Genomic DNA, 14,071 nt, shown 5'->3' with positions numbered 1-14,071 from the left:
TCACATGAGGCCTTTTGGAAACCGAGGCTTGCTGCCGCGTTCTGAACCAGCTGAAGTGGTTTGATAGCCTTTGCAGGAAGACCTGTAAGGAGAGCATTGCAGTAGTCCAACCTTGAGATCACAAGGGCCTGAAAAAGGAGTTTGTGCCTCATGCTCTGTCTTTGCATTGTGATCATTGAAGGACAACTGTTCATCAAATATGACTCAGAGGTTCCTGGCTGTTTTGGAAGGAGTGATTGTGGTATTGACAAGTTGGATGGTGATATCGTGTTACAGCGTGGGGTGTGAGGGAAACACGACTACTGTACATATGGCAGATTTGACAATAAAGCAGACTTTAACTTTTGACTTTGTCCCAAACCTGTTTGACTTACATATTTCAACATGCAAGGAGAAAGTCATACAGGAATGAAGTCAGAAAACACATTGCACGACATTACATAAAAATTTCCTTCCTCCCTTCCTCTAATCTCCAATAATCTCTCTCACATTCCCGTTTGACATGACCAGATTTATTTTACTAGGGATTGACGCAAAAGGGTAACAGAACTAACATTATGTAACTTCTGCTGTCACCCTTTCTGTCGTCAGAGATGTCTCTATGGTAACCCCCCTCCCATCCGGAATGGGATGCCACAGCCTTGACCAGGAGAGAAGGAAAGCAAGGGTGCACGAAAAACCCTCATTCCTTCACATCTAATAAAATGCACATTTGTCAGTCCACGTATAGCTTTATTTATTGAGATTATTAAACAGACTACTTCTGTTCACTGTCACTTTAATAAACCCAAAACAACAGTTGCCAATTCATAGACGATCACAGTAGGACAGCAGGTATGTGGGGAGACATGATGCATGCGTGCATGTGGAACTCTTATGAAATGATATTGGAAAATTTCCTCATATCTTTCTTTGCAGGAACAAAGTGGATAGAGTTTAAGTTGCATTTACATCAGATATGGATCATGCAATCCTTTATTCAATATTAGGTGTGTTTTAAAGGGATAGTTTAACCCAAAATGAAAATTCCATCATCATTTACTTATTCTCTAGTTGTTCCAAATTCAATAAAATTTCTTTGTATGGTTGAACACAGAGAAAGATATTTGGATGTATGTTTGTAACCAAACAGTTCTTGGACCCCATTGACTTCCATAGTAGGAAACATATCTTCTTGAACAACTCAAGGGTGAGTAAATGATTATTATTTTTGGGTCAACTATTCCATTAAGAAAGATATAATACTGCCCCATCCATCTGTCTCTTTCTATACTTCCTTTGTTTTCCTATTTCATAGACAACGCAATGTCTTGGATGTTTCTGGATTGGTTTGTCCTCATCTATCTGCTTGTGTCTGTCCTCTTGATGGCCGGTTTCGGAGCCTGTCTGTATTTTCTGGGGCCGGGTCTTCAGGATGCTCACAAATGGAGCTACAAGTCACTGAGATGCCAACAGCTGGGACCCACGAGGCAAACACATGTTGGAGAGGACAACATCAATGCTTTACTGTGACAGGACACGTGTTGATGATCAATGAGACATTTGTGCCAAATCATCATGATGCCATTTCAATTTCAATCCATTCACTGGGTTTTTGATGTGCAAATGAACAAGAATTTCAGCATGTAGTTCATATGTGGAACGCAGTTGTTTGGGACAAAATCATGTGAATTTCCAGGTCATGAAGGTCATGTTTAAAATCACATTTTAGAATATGTCTGAAACATTTTAAAAAGCCACGGACTCCAGCTTACACGAGTCACGACCTTTCCCAAAAATTTCGTCTGCAAAACTCAAAAGTAGAAATTTTGAAGAATGTTGGTAACTGAACAACACTGGTCCATTGGACACAAAACAACTGAGACATTTCTCGAAATATCTTTTTTTGTATTCCACAAATGAGAAAGTCATATACAGGTTCTGAATGACATAAGGGTAAATATATGAGGGACATATTACTTTTGAGTGAACTATCCCTTAAAATACGGTTAATGTCAAATTTATATTAATGTGTATTTTGCAGTTACTGATCTAAAAAACTGCCATATTTCTAAAGTATTGTACATTGAAAACCTGTTCAAGTGAATACCAGTTTCATGTTCATCTTTGTATACTGTTTCAATAGTTTAATTAGCAGGCTAGCAGTCATTCAAGACCCTTGAAAGTGTGATGCCAATACTTTTGTGTGTAATTAAATTCTTTTTAGACTGTTGCATACTATATTTAGACTGAAATGAATTTAATGCACTAAGTACAATGTCTCTTTAAAGGTCTAGTGTGTTATTTTTTGGGGGATCTATTTACAAAAATGCTATATAATATGTGTTCAAATGGGTATCAAAAGACCTAACATAATGATGCTTTATGTTTTTTTATCCTTTTAATGTGCTTTTCTTTCTTCATACAGTGCGGATCCCTTACTTGAAATTCACCATGTTGTTTATGCAGTAGCCCTAAATGGAGGAACGTCTCTACAGAGCGTGTTTTGTTATACATTATCTTCTTTGGCAAAGAAGCAAAAACGTGACGACATCTCAGTTCTGTGTCAGTCGCAGTTGTGCTTTGAAAGGGAGGGGTGGAGTGAGCCGTTGGATGCAATTCGCAACCTCACCCTAGAAGTCGCTAGACTGGAGCTTTACAATGTAGCAATTAGAACTGATACAATTGCATCCCGATCGTAGAGGAATTATGGCTGCTATTTTGTATGAATTTTAGGATGGGAATCATACAAGAATTGATGCTCATATTGAAGCCCCATCCCTAAACCATCATTGGCACAAAAGAAGATGAATTTAAATAAAACAAATCACAAATTGGGTTTGTTGTCACATGCCGTTAAACCTGATTGGCTGAATATACTTTTACTTTGGACAATCATAGTCATCACTTTCATTTAAATGGTAAACTATTGTAAAAATGCACAACTTTATCATCAATAATAGCATGTCTATTGTTCCACGGGCAAATGGATCAAGGCTGTAAACAAATGTAATAAATTTGCAGTGCTTATGTGGTGATAATTCTTTATTTATGTTGTCACTCCGTGTTAGAGTTTCAGAAACTCTGTCATTTAGCAGAGAGAATTGAAGAGAGTGGGTGAATGAGACAGTGGAGCTTCAGATGAGAAGAATGGAGAGAATGTAAGTCGATTTCCCACCACTTCCTGACGCACTTTTCCGTCTTCATTCCAGCCCCGGCTCTCTTCTTCTGTAAACAGGCTCACAGGTCAGTAAATATACAGAAATATCATTACAGATTATCTATTGAATTGTAAATGCTAATACATTTGTACATTAACCTCACTAATTTAATATTTATAGATGAATTAAAATTATACTTTTTTCTCGATCTCTACCATATCAATGAACACTTACACTTTTTTCTTCATCTCACAGTCTGTGTCTTATGCTGCAATGAACCCAAAGGAGTCAGATCCTTCTGAACACGTTTCACCTGCAGGATCCGCCACTCCAACAAGACTTTCCTTCGACACACCTTCTCTTTCCTCAACAGGATCATTGCCAAGTCTTAGCCCTTCTTCTCCACCTCGTATTTTACTGGTTCCTATATCCACCTCGCCGTCTCGCCTCAGTCCAACCTCTCATTTCGTTTCATCTTATTCTCCCCTTCGCTTGTCTCCTTGTCCAACACCTGACCTACCTCCATCACCCAATCGTCTGTCACCCTGTCATCAGCCTCTTTCTTCATCTGTCGTCTTTAAAAAGCCCATCCAGATTCCTTCTTTCAGTCAAACTGGGAAAACCCTGGAACACCAGAAGGAGATTCAAACTTCTCCACCTTGGTATGTTTTCAGTGTACTTGCAATATCTGTAATCTTGAAATAATATAATAATAATATGTAATATTATCAGTTATTTTTATTTATATATTAATATATTTATGAATTTTGCAGTATCCTATTCTTTTTTATTATTATTTTGGGTTTTTTTGTGTGTGTTCCCTGAGGTTAAAACCCATGACCATTATGTGGCTGATGCTATTAATATATTTTTTATGCATTTATTTTATATTTAAAATGTTTATTATTATTTTATTTTATTAACAGTTATATTGTTGAAGTTCTTTGTTAGCATTTCATTCTTTTCCGCTTACTTCTCTGGGTCATTAGCATCATCAATACTGTGGACACGTCTCTGAATGTTCCACATCCGAATTCAGACAAAATCATTTCTCACATGGAGCCAACCAAAAACGAAAGTTCAACTGCATCAGTTTACAAAAACGAACCGTTGCATTCCCTTGATATGCATGATAAACAATGGTCCGAAAGTAAAATATCTCAATTCAAACCCATTTCGTCCCCTGAGAGAAGTGCCAGATCAATCCCCATAACCAACACGAGAAATCACAACAAGCAAACTGGCCAAAAACCAGATCAACTGTTCAGACATCAACACCAGGACGCACTTAATAACCTGAATCCAAACATCACTGGAGGTACCAAGTCTACAAAGTTTGAAAGCTCAATCCCTCAAATGTTAAAACATGTTGAAAAAAGAAGACCACAGACCTCAGAGAGCTTCCAAAAGAAGCGTCCGGACCCCACTCTCGTTCGGATCCGGCTCGGCTTGATTAAAACAGGGAGAATTGTAAACACGAGCGCCCAGATCTCTCATCTTGAGAAGAAGACAAGCAGGGAAGAGAACAAACCAAAAATTCAACGTCCATCTACAGTGGAGAGGCTCCCACTCCCTGTTTATTCAAAGATGAGATCCAACTTGATGTGTCAGAGTGGCGTAAGACATCAACTCCACAAGAAAAAACTACTGCAAGCTTCGATGGATGCAAAGAGTCAACCCTCAAAACAACTGAAACCTACAAATTCATCCCCAAACCAAGATTCTCTAGTGATTCCTTCCATTTCACCAATGAGACAAAACTCTTGTCAATCAAGCAGTATTGACAACCTAACGTCCAAGTCTAAACTCACAGGATTACATTCAGACACTTCCATCACTTCATCAAGTTTTACATCAGGTCAGTGCGGCCGGATAAGCTGCTTCCAGTTCCCTTTGAAGAGCCACAGATCATCCATCGAATGCGATCAAATGAGCCGAATCTGTAGACCTGTGATCAAAAGAACATCTGAGGCGTCTTACAGTAGACCATCATACCTTAAATCTCCTCAAGCATGGAGAAAAGTTTCATCTGCCGCCAACCAAACCGTAGGGGGTAATGAAAGGGAGCTGAGCAACTCATCCCAAAATAGATGCAACCTTACAGATTCAGATTCTTCCAAATCTTCTTCGAGCGAGGCAACCTTGCAAGACAATTATAGATGCTCACGAATACACAGAGGTTCACGCTTACACAAAAAGCGTTTTGCTGGTTGTCGGATTAAATATGTTGGGGAAGAAAAACGGCAGCCAGCTGTTCAGCTGGACTCCCATGAACTGCTAGGTACATCTACAGAGGTCCCAAACACACACTCCGACTCTGAAATGAATGAATGGATTTCCCAGAATCCAAAATCCTTATGTAACACAGACAACATCAAGAGTAAAGTATCTGAACAGACGCTTCAACAGCACAACGCTGCAGATTGTGAGAGATTTCCAGGAATACACTCTGTGCGGGTAAGAGAGCAAGAAGACCACCTGTCATTACCGCCATCTGTAGTCGTAGAAATGAGGAGAGGATCTGAGGCGGAATCCGGTCCTGGAGGTTGTGTGTCTGCAGGTGAGAGCAAAAACAAATGACTTTCATTACAGGACAAAAGCTGACATTCCAAATGTCAGGTGTTATTTAGAGTATGCTATTTAAAAGACAAATGTTGTAGTTTGCGTATGTAGTATGTATGTTTACAACATAATCATGTCAAATGTAATGTATCAGGAAGGTGTGCTATTATTAATATTAAACAAAGAAAGAATCGCAGACTTTCAATGAGGGTGAAGAACACAGTTAAACGCTTTGATGCAATGGTTGAGCTTTATTGGGAGGGCAAAACTGATCTATAAAAACACATTTTATTCTGAATAAAAGGCACAAAAACATTTACAATTCTCATCCGATTTCAATGGTTTATGATCTGAGTGGAGTACAGAAACATTCTGTCTCTAGTTACTTTTTGTTTGTTAAGATTTTTTATAGGAAATGCAAATGTTATTGTGGGTTTTCATACTGAAAAGTGCAGATCACTGTTTTTTTTTGCTGTGTTTCGTGCCCTTTTCAATGTGGTGGTGATGTTGATGTATGATTTAATGGTCAATGCATTGTCCAGCTTGGAACATCTTAAGCATTTTGATTAGCTTTGAGTAGCTTAACATTATAATAATTTAAAGTTGTATATAATAAAAATTTTACATATAACTTAATGTAATTATATATATAATGTAACATAAATACTTATATTCAAAATAATAAATAAAAAAAACCTGTAAAGAAAATATAAAATAAAATAATAGAATTAAAAATATTATTTTTCTATATGAAATAGAAACATGTTTCAAAGCCTTCTTATTTCTTATGAAAACGTTTGCAATAAATTATTCGCGAAATATTGTTTTTTATGTTTTGCGACGGAATGAAGCATCTCTTGTTTTCAAATATATTTTTCCTCCGTATTTTTTAAGTTTTTGCACCACCATGTCCCTTCTGCAACTCAATAGTATAAAAGATTAATATGAAGAGTATTATTTTTACTTTCAATAAGAAAATTAGAGGTTATTATACACTCTAAGAAATGGTACTATATAAAACTAAAAGTGGTTCTTGGCTCATAATCATATGAGCTTTTAGTGCTTTATAGCACCATATTTTGTTGCTTCGGTGGGTCTTTGGTATGACTGAGGTGTTATATAGAACCACTGAAGAACCATACAGGGGCTTAAGAGGTTCTTTATATATAGGTTCTTTATAAATGCTATATAGAACCTCGGTCACCCCAAAGAACCTCTGAAGAACCACTGAAACGCCAAGATATGGTTCTATATAGCACTAATAGTGGTTCCCCTATGATTATGAGCAAAGAACAACTTTAAGTGCTATAGCATTACTTCTAAATGTTTAATAACCCCAAATTTTATTTTTGAAAGTAAAAAATTGAACAAATGCACTGTCAAGACAAGCTGCTTCTGAAAGAGCATGTTGTACTTCAGTGCTACTCCATATAACCTATAACAAGTTAGACATGCACCCCTGAAATCCAAAAATTTGTAATTATGCAAGGATTTGTTTAACATACACACAATAAACACGACAAATGAAAAACTGAGCAGAAAGAGAGTGGGAAACCCGCAGTATGTCTTATCATCCAGCACAGCCCCGTCTGAACAACGAGATAAACAGTCATAAGTCACACGGACACTCGACAGCGCTTCAGGCGATTCAAATGCTGCAAACACTCCACATTACACAGACAGGCGAGGGTCTCCAAAGCCGTCAAATGTGAGTACGTTGTGATCATAAAATGTGAAGTGCAAAATAACCGTTTGTTAACTAATACGGGTTAATTTTGCACTACCAAGTTGCGTTCTCAACTACGTTAGGTAGGCCTAATATCTTGTTTTGATTGAAATTTGATGTGCAGCAAAAATATTTATTGTCTGGAGAGTCTCTACAACAGGTGGCTGGAGTTTGAGATTAAAATGAATAAAAAAACGAGTAAAATTAAAAAATATAGTTACTTTACATTAAGATGCACTGTTGTACGATGGCAAACACTATTAAGGCCTACACACATTTTGCGCTAGTTAAAAATAAAATAGTTTAATTAAAATATAAAAAAATTCATCATTTAAATATCTCCAGAGATTTGGTTACACAAAATGCCTCTACATTTTTAAAGTGACAATCTGGCTCGACTGTCAAAAACTACCCTGCGACCTAAATCCCCAAATTTAGCCTGCCCTCGCACTGCGCATGCGCGCTGCATCAGCCAGTCTCCTCGTTAGTTTCCGTGGTAACGGCAGAAAGGGTGGAGGAAAGAATGAGGGGCATCGAGCTGCGAACAGAAAGGCTAGAGACGGAGTGAAAGAAAGCAGAGACATTATCATTCCCCAACGCTAGCATACTTATTCTTTGATACGTTGCGAAACGGCGTGAAAGAAAAAGGAATAAAACATCCAGCGATCTATAGGCATAGAACAACAAAAATAGGTAGGTGGGAAGATTTTCTTTCATTGCTGCTTGTCGGAAGCCTGGGATGTAAATAAATAGGACAAAGGAGCATGTGTGTATGTACATGCATCATTCGCAATTTGTGTTTCATTTGGAGAAATAGTGTTCGTATGGTGCGATGTCGCCATGGGATGCGTTTAAAAAGAGCGTCTTGGCGCGTGGGAAAGGTCGATCCCCCGGGTGATAAATCGGATAAAGAGATTTGTTGAGTGGCTTCTGCTAATTCATTGTTTGTTTGTTGTTTTTATCTGGGTTGCATATGGTGTTATTATTGGCCGATAAGTTGAGCTACATTGGGAAAACTGAGGGCTATTTTTGGAACACATGAAATGGAACATTAGTGCACACATGCAGTATGCGTGCATGTATTTGTACACATAATATCAAATTATGCATAACAATCTTTGTATTTATTTCTTTAATTTATTAAGTTGTTTTTGAACATGCAGTTATTTACATAGAAAACTGAGCATTCGTACATTTATTTAGTATATCAATATATTAAATGGTTACCATGTGTTTTTTCATGCAGACATGTCAGAAATCGTTCCCCCTGAAGTGAGACCCAAGCCTGCCGTCCCAGCGAAGCCACCTCATGTGGCCCCACCTTCCGGCGTTCCCTTTCTGCCTTCACCCCAAGGAACGGGGTGTGAGGGTCAAGGGTCAGGTCGAGGTTCCGCGTTGCTCGGATACATCGGTATAGACACCATCATTGAGCAGATGCGCAAGAAAACAATGAAGACGGGCTTCGACTTCAACATCATGGTGGTTGGTGGGTGAAGGAGCCATCAAGTTTCTGTTGACTTTATTTCATTTATTTGACTTTTTGTTGCTCTCTTTCTCTCTCTATCAGGTCAGAGCGGTCTAGGTAAATCCACTCTAGTGAACACTCTGTTTAAGTCACAAGTTAGCAGGAGGAGCTCGAGCTGGAGTCGTGATGAGAAGATTCCAAAGACTGTTGAGATAAAGTGTGTGTCTCACGGTAAGGCATACAGATCACGTGACATTAGGCGGCGGAATATGTTAACGTTTGCTGTTATAATCAATACACCAGAGCCTGACACTGTGCTCCAGCATTTGTTCCGAAACATAAAGTTGATTGGGATCCCGTATACAGAGAATCAAAATGCCATGCCTTTTACAGTCAATTAATCTTTAGTGAAAAAAGGTCTTAATGTGTTTCATGAATTTATAACAGAACTTTAGGTGTTAGGGTGTAAGACAAGATACAGTCCAGTGACTGGCGTGTGTTGTGCCAAGGGCATATGAAGAGGCAGCGTGGAAAATCTCAAATGATGACTTCATGTATGAGAACAGCTAAATAGTATGTGATGTAAATGGTGGTTAGAAATGTTGCTAGTCACGTGAAAGATTATTTAAAATCATAATCACATTGTGTATTAATCTGACTTGAAGGGACAGTTCGCACAAAATTGAAAATTCTGTCATCCCTTCGCTTACTCACCCTTCTGTCACAGTAAATTTGTATGACTTTGTTTTTTTCTAACGAATAAGATGTTAGGCAGAATATCTAGGTGTCTTCTTTTATACAACATGAAGTGGAGGATTTATACTAGTAGGCACCAAAAAGGAACAAAAAGTATCCTAAAAATAGTCTGTCTAGTAGTTGAAAAAATTGAAATATAGTGCTTTGTTTAAGAACCAAACTAGTGATATAAAACCTAACTGGTATACATATTTAATATTGTACAGGATGTGTCTTTATTCTCCTTTTATTATTTTTATACCTTAAAAAATCACTGCTATCTTTGCGATTTGTCATTGTGATGTATGTTGATTTTTGTAGTGATTGAGGAAGGTGGAGTGAAGATGAAGTTAACTGTTGTTGACACGCCAGGTTTTGGGGACCAGATCAACAATGATAACTGGTGAGTATATGTGATATATGTGTAAAAGTTTAAATAGGAAGGGAACCATCGGCTATTTTACGTAATTTGCCATCTGAAAATGTTCCAAAATCCTACTGCGTCACAGTTCACTGGTTTGCTTACAGCCGTCTTGCATTTTATTGCCACATAACTCTATCATATTGCCCACCATCAGTTATTAGAGCCGAATATGCTTTTTGATTCATTCAATTTCTTTTGACACCACTCCTCACAGTTTTTAATTGGTCTCTGTTTGAATGATATTTTGTAACTTTATCATATGAAAACATAATTAAATAATCTGTCAACATGCTACAATATTTTTTGTATCTCTAGCTGGGAGCCCATATCCAAATACATCAATGAACAATACGAGAAGTTTTTGAAGGAAGAAGTCAACATTGCTCGCAAAAAACGCATCCCAGACACCAGAGTTCACTGCTGCCTGTACTTCATATCTGCAACTGGACACTCGTAAGTTATTTTTGTTTAGTTTTTTTGTATTATTGTAGTTTATTCTACATTCTTAGTCTTTTATTTTATCATCTATCTATTTCTCTATATCTATCTCTCTCTCTCTCTCTCTCTCTCTCTATATATATATATATATATATATATATATTATTCATAATTTAATTTTTAGTTTAATTTCCAGTAAAAAAAATTGTGCTTCACCATGTTCAGTTAATTGTTAAGGCAACATTTCTAAACTTCGTTTATCTGATGTTTTTCAAATATTATTTAAAGGGATAGTTCCCCTTCCCTTTAAGCCTGCATTTTATTCTTAATGTTTGACTAAATTGTAAGAGTCATGAGACCATAAGCACATCCTATTTCCACGTAATAAAATCTTCTGCTATGCGTCTATTAATCACATCACTTCTTCCCTTACTTTTCACAGGCTTCGCCAGCTGGATATTGAGTTCATGAAAAATCTGAGTCGTGTGGTCAACCTCATTCCTGTCATCGCAAAATCAGACACGCTTACTCCTGAAGAGAAGACTGAATTCAAACAGAGGGTGAGAAAAAAAGCAAATGAACAACAAACTCCATTGATCATAATATATCAGTCACTGTCAAAGATGCCAAAGCATGTTTGACCATTGCAATTCAATTCAGATTTTCTCATACAGATTCACCACATTTCCACGATTTCTTACAGGTGAGGAAAGAACTGGAGGTCTGTGGGATCGAGTGTTATCCACAGAAAGAGTTTGATGAAGACATGGAAGATAAGAGTGATAATGATAAGATCAGGGTAAGAGATCTGTTTATCCTTTCTCAGTCTTATACTCTCTCACTTTTCATATCTTTCATGTTATTCTTTATCTTTCCGTCTCTCTCATCTCATCTTTCACATTATTTATGTCCCATTAAACCTGTGTGTTACAGGAGGCCATGCCCTTTGCCGTGGTGGGAAGTGACAAAGAATACCAGTTCAACGGGAAACGGGTTTTGGGGAGGAAGACGGCGTGGGGAATGGTGGAGGGTGAGTGAGTCTTGATTTTTTTAAAGATATTTCTGTGTTTTCTTCCACTCTGTCATGTCTAATTTGATTATCATTCATTTCTGATGTAGTGTTAAATGATCCAAATGACATTTTAACATGTTAAAAGACACACCGTGCGAAAAAATGTGCTGCTATTTTTGTCCCTCTAGTTGAAAACCCAAACCACTGCGAATTCTCCTTACTTCGTGATTTCATGATCAGGTGATGTAAAAACCTTTTTCATTACCGTAAACCCTTTCTCATTTATGAAGTTTCTAAAACAACATCATCGTGTGCTCAGGTCTCACCTCCAGGACCTAAAGGAAGTCACTCATAACATCCACTACGAGACGTACCGAGCCAAGAGGCTAAACGATAACGGAGGTCTGCATCCCATCTCCTCTTCCGGCAACGACACGCAAGAGAGCAACCTGTGAGGAGAAAGCAAGAAATAGAAGTTTCACCTTGTAATAATTCAGCTGTGCATGCTATGAAGATTTCATTGCTGTGGAGGTTTTGTCCTCATACTCCTTTTAACTCCCTGTGGAATCTATCCGCACCTGTGGTTGCACAACCCTGGAAATTTAGAAAAAGCCTTCCCCAGTTGTTCAGCTCAGTTAGTGAGCGAGATTGCTCGTGATAATCTTTGCGCAGGTCTCACGTGTAGATGAACGGTCCTGCCTATTTTCACAACTCTTTTCTAAAATGTGTTGGTCAGGACCTCTGTCACACGCTTTGCTCAGTTTAGACGTAGTTTTGTGGGTCAGCACGTGGAGGATCGCACTGCCACTGCAGTCTGCAGCTTACTCTATGGGCCTTATTTATTAAAACATTTAGCACATTGCAGGAAAGCACACATCTTCTCAAGTGTTAAAATAAGTGTTAAACGTTTTCATATCTTTGGCCCTGTGAGGGTACAGCAGCGTTTCTTTACATATTCTAGATTCTCTATTTTCTTTACTCTTGCTGCGTAAATCTGCCAAAGCAAGTCTCAGAGGACTCTGAAATGACCGATAAAGGACAGCGTATTCCTACGGATCATTCAAAACAGGTACAACAGTGCGTGCCACGATTGACAGCGGCTAATGTGATTTCATAGCTTCACGTAAGTGGCCAAATAAAATTCAGGACGAAACTGAAAGCACACCGATTAAAATGATCTGTGCCTTTCGAATATTTGTGGCTTTGAGGTTTCCGGCACATTCTGTACGGAAACCCCGTGTATATGTGTATGTATGCGTGAATGAGTACAAAAGTTGCATTCGTTCCTCAGTCTGCCTGTTGTTTTTTTCTAACCCCCTTAACTTAGCATCACCAGTGTGTTTTTCACGCGTGCCAATATTTCCACCTGTGTGTATTTACTTCTACGTTCCATAGCATCTCCTACGTGATCTCTGCACATATTGATACATTATCAATGTAGAAACTTACATCTGCACATACATGTTAACAGTGACCTTAAATCAGTTCGCCACTCATCTTTGCCATATCAAGTTTTATTAATGATGGTGTGAAATAACAAACCATCTATGAACAAAAGAATAACGAAACCTTATTTATATTGTATTTATGTTTTATTTATTGCAATACTTGTTTTAATTTAATAAACCTGTTTACCATAAATGCCCTTACTGTCATATCTGATTTGTGCAAAATAAGCCTATTATTATACATTATATAATACATTTGAGTTTTATTTCTAATTTTTTCAGGTTGAGTGTGCAAATGATGACAGAACTTTTAGTTTTGGTTTAACCATCTCTTTAAGAAAGAAAGGAGAAAATATAAATAAAAGTTATTTTCACACATTTTGCCCGAGGAGGGCGCTATATAACAATGTAATGCATGACTTTATTATATAAAAGCTCCACAGCGTGGCGCGATGTGACTCTGAACACCAGATCAGTCCTCTCCGTTCACACACCGTTTTAGCTTCGAATTCCCCGACGTCTTCTCAAAACACGTTGCAACTGGGTGTCACGTGATAGGGAAAACCTAAAAACAACTTTAAAATCACGGTTACACACACGTTACGGTTATGCTGATGCATTGCGTGGTGTTGCGCTCATTTATGACGTATGTACGTTTTACTCCCTGCAGTGTGGTGTTGGGTGTTAAAGCGCGTCACTCGCTGCATTTGCCGTTGTTACCTGACGTGTCTGATACTGAATCGTCATTTTTAGCGTTTTTTTTAGATTATACTGAAATATCGTCGTCTTTGTTTCTGACTGATTTCAGGTGCTTGTAGCTGGCTTGGAAAAAGAGGAGGGGCTTCTGCTCTGTGCCAAAGACAAGTGATTCCTTTGCTTACACCGTGTGTTGGTTTAGATTAGTCTACTTTCCGAGTTTTTGTCTCTCTTAATGAATGCAAGTGTGACTCTCAGTCCAGTAGAACAATTTTGACTCACTGGTTTTCCAAACTGGACTGAAAAGCAATTTAATGGTCAATTTAATTGCTTTACTGTAAGACATTTGTAAACCCGAATTAAACTCATTCTCACAAATATATTTTATATTAGAGAAAGTGAAATTTGGATAAATCGTGTCTCGT

General features: G+C 37.9%; 1 protein-coding gene across 3 annotated transcripts; it reads left to right on the top strand.

The window, feature by feature from the left end:
• Positions 1–3,403: 3,403 nt before the first annotated feature.
• Positions 3,404–13,137, top strand: LOC130410259 (neuronal-specific septin-3). 3 transcript variants are annotated; one of them, XM_056734847.1, is made up of 11 exons: positions 3,404–3,802; positions 4,130–5,700; positions 8,675–8,914; positions 8,996–9,124; positions 9,950–10,031; positions 10,368–10,505; positions 10,933–11,050; positions 11,194–11,289; positions 11,424–11,520; positions 11,691–11,742; positions 11,822–13,137. In XM_056734847.1, the coding sequence occupies exons 1-11, from the start codon at positions 3,414–3,416 to the stop codon at positions 11,955–11,957; spliced, it is 3,048 nt and encodes a 1,015-aa protein (XP_056590825.1). In that variant the 5' UTR covers positions 3,404–3,413; the 3' UTR covers positions 11,958–13,137. The 3 variants fall into 3 exon arrangements, with proteins under 3 accessions (XP_056590825.1, XP_056590841.1, XP_056590833.1); XM_056734863.1 differs by lacking the exons at positions 3,404–3,802; positions 4,130–5,700 and adding an exon at positions 7,350–7,410; XM_056734855.1 differs by lacking the exons at positions 3,404–3,802; positions 4,130–5,700 and adding an exon at positions 7,940–8,121.
• The last annotated feature ends 934 nt before the right edge of the window (positions 13,138–14,071 follow it).

This window comes from Triplophysa dalaica, chromosome 2 (assembly GCF_015846415.1).
Source record: "Triplophysa dalaica isolate WHDGS20190420 chromosome 2, ASM1584641v1, whole genome shotgun sequence".
Taxonomy (NCBI): domain Eukaryota; kingdom Metazoa; phylum Chordata; class Actinopteri; order Cypriniformes; family Nemacheilidae; genus Triplophysa; species Triplophysa dalaica.
This window is presented reverse-complemented; position numbering and strand designations above follow the sequence as displayed.

Excerpts from the sequence above, each read along its gene's own strand:
- LOC130410259 (XM_056734847.1), top strand. The coding sequence starts at position 3,414 with ATGAACCCAAAGGAGTCAGATCCTTCTGAACACGTTTCACCTGCAGGA. Across the intron at positions 5,701-8,674 it reads TGGAGGTTGTGTGTCTGCAG|ACATGTCAGAAATCGTTCCC; the intron begins GTGAGAGCAAAA and ends TTTTTCATGCAG. Across the intron at positions 11,521-11,690 it reads GGCGTGGGGAATGGTGGAGG|TTGAAAACCCAAACCACTGC; the intron begins GTGAGTGAGTCT and ends TTGTCCCTCTAG.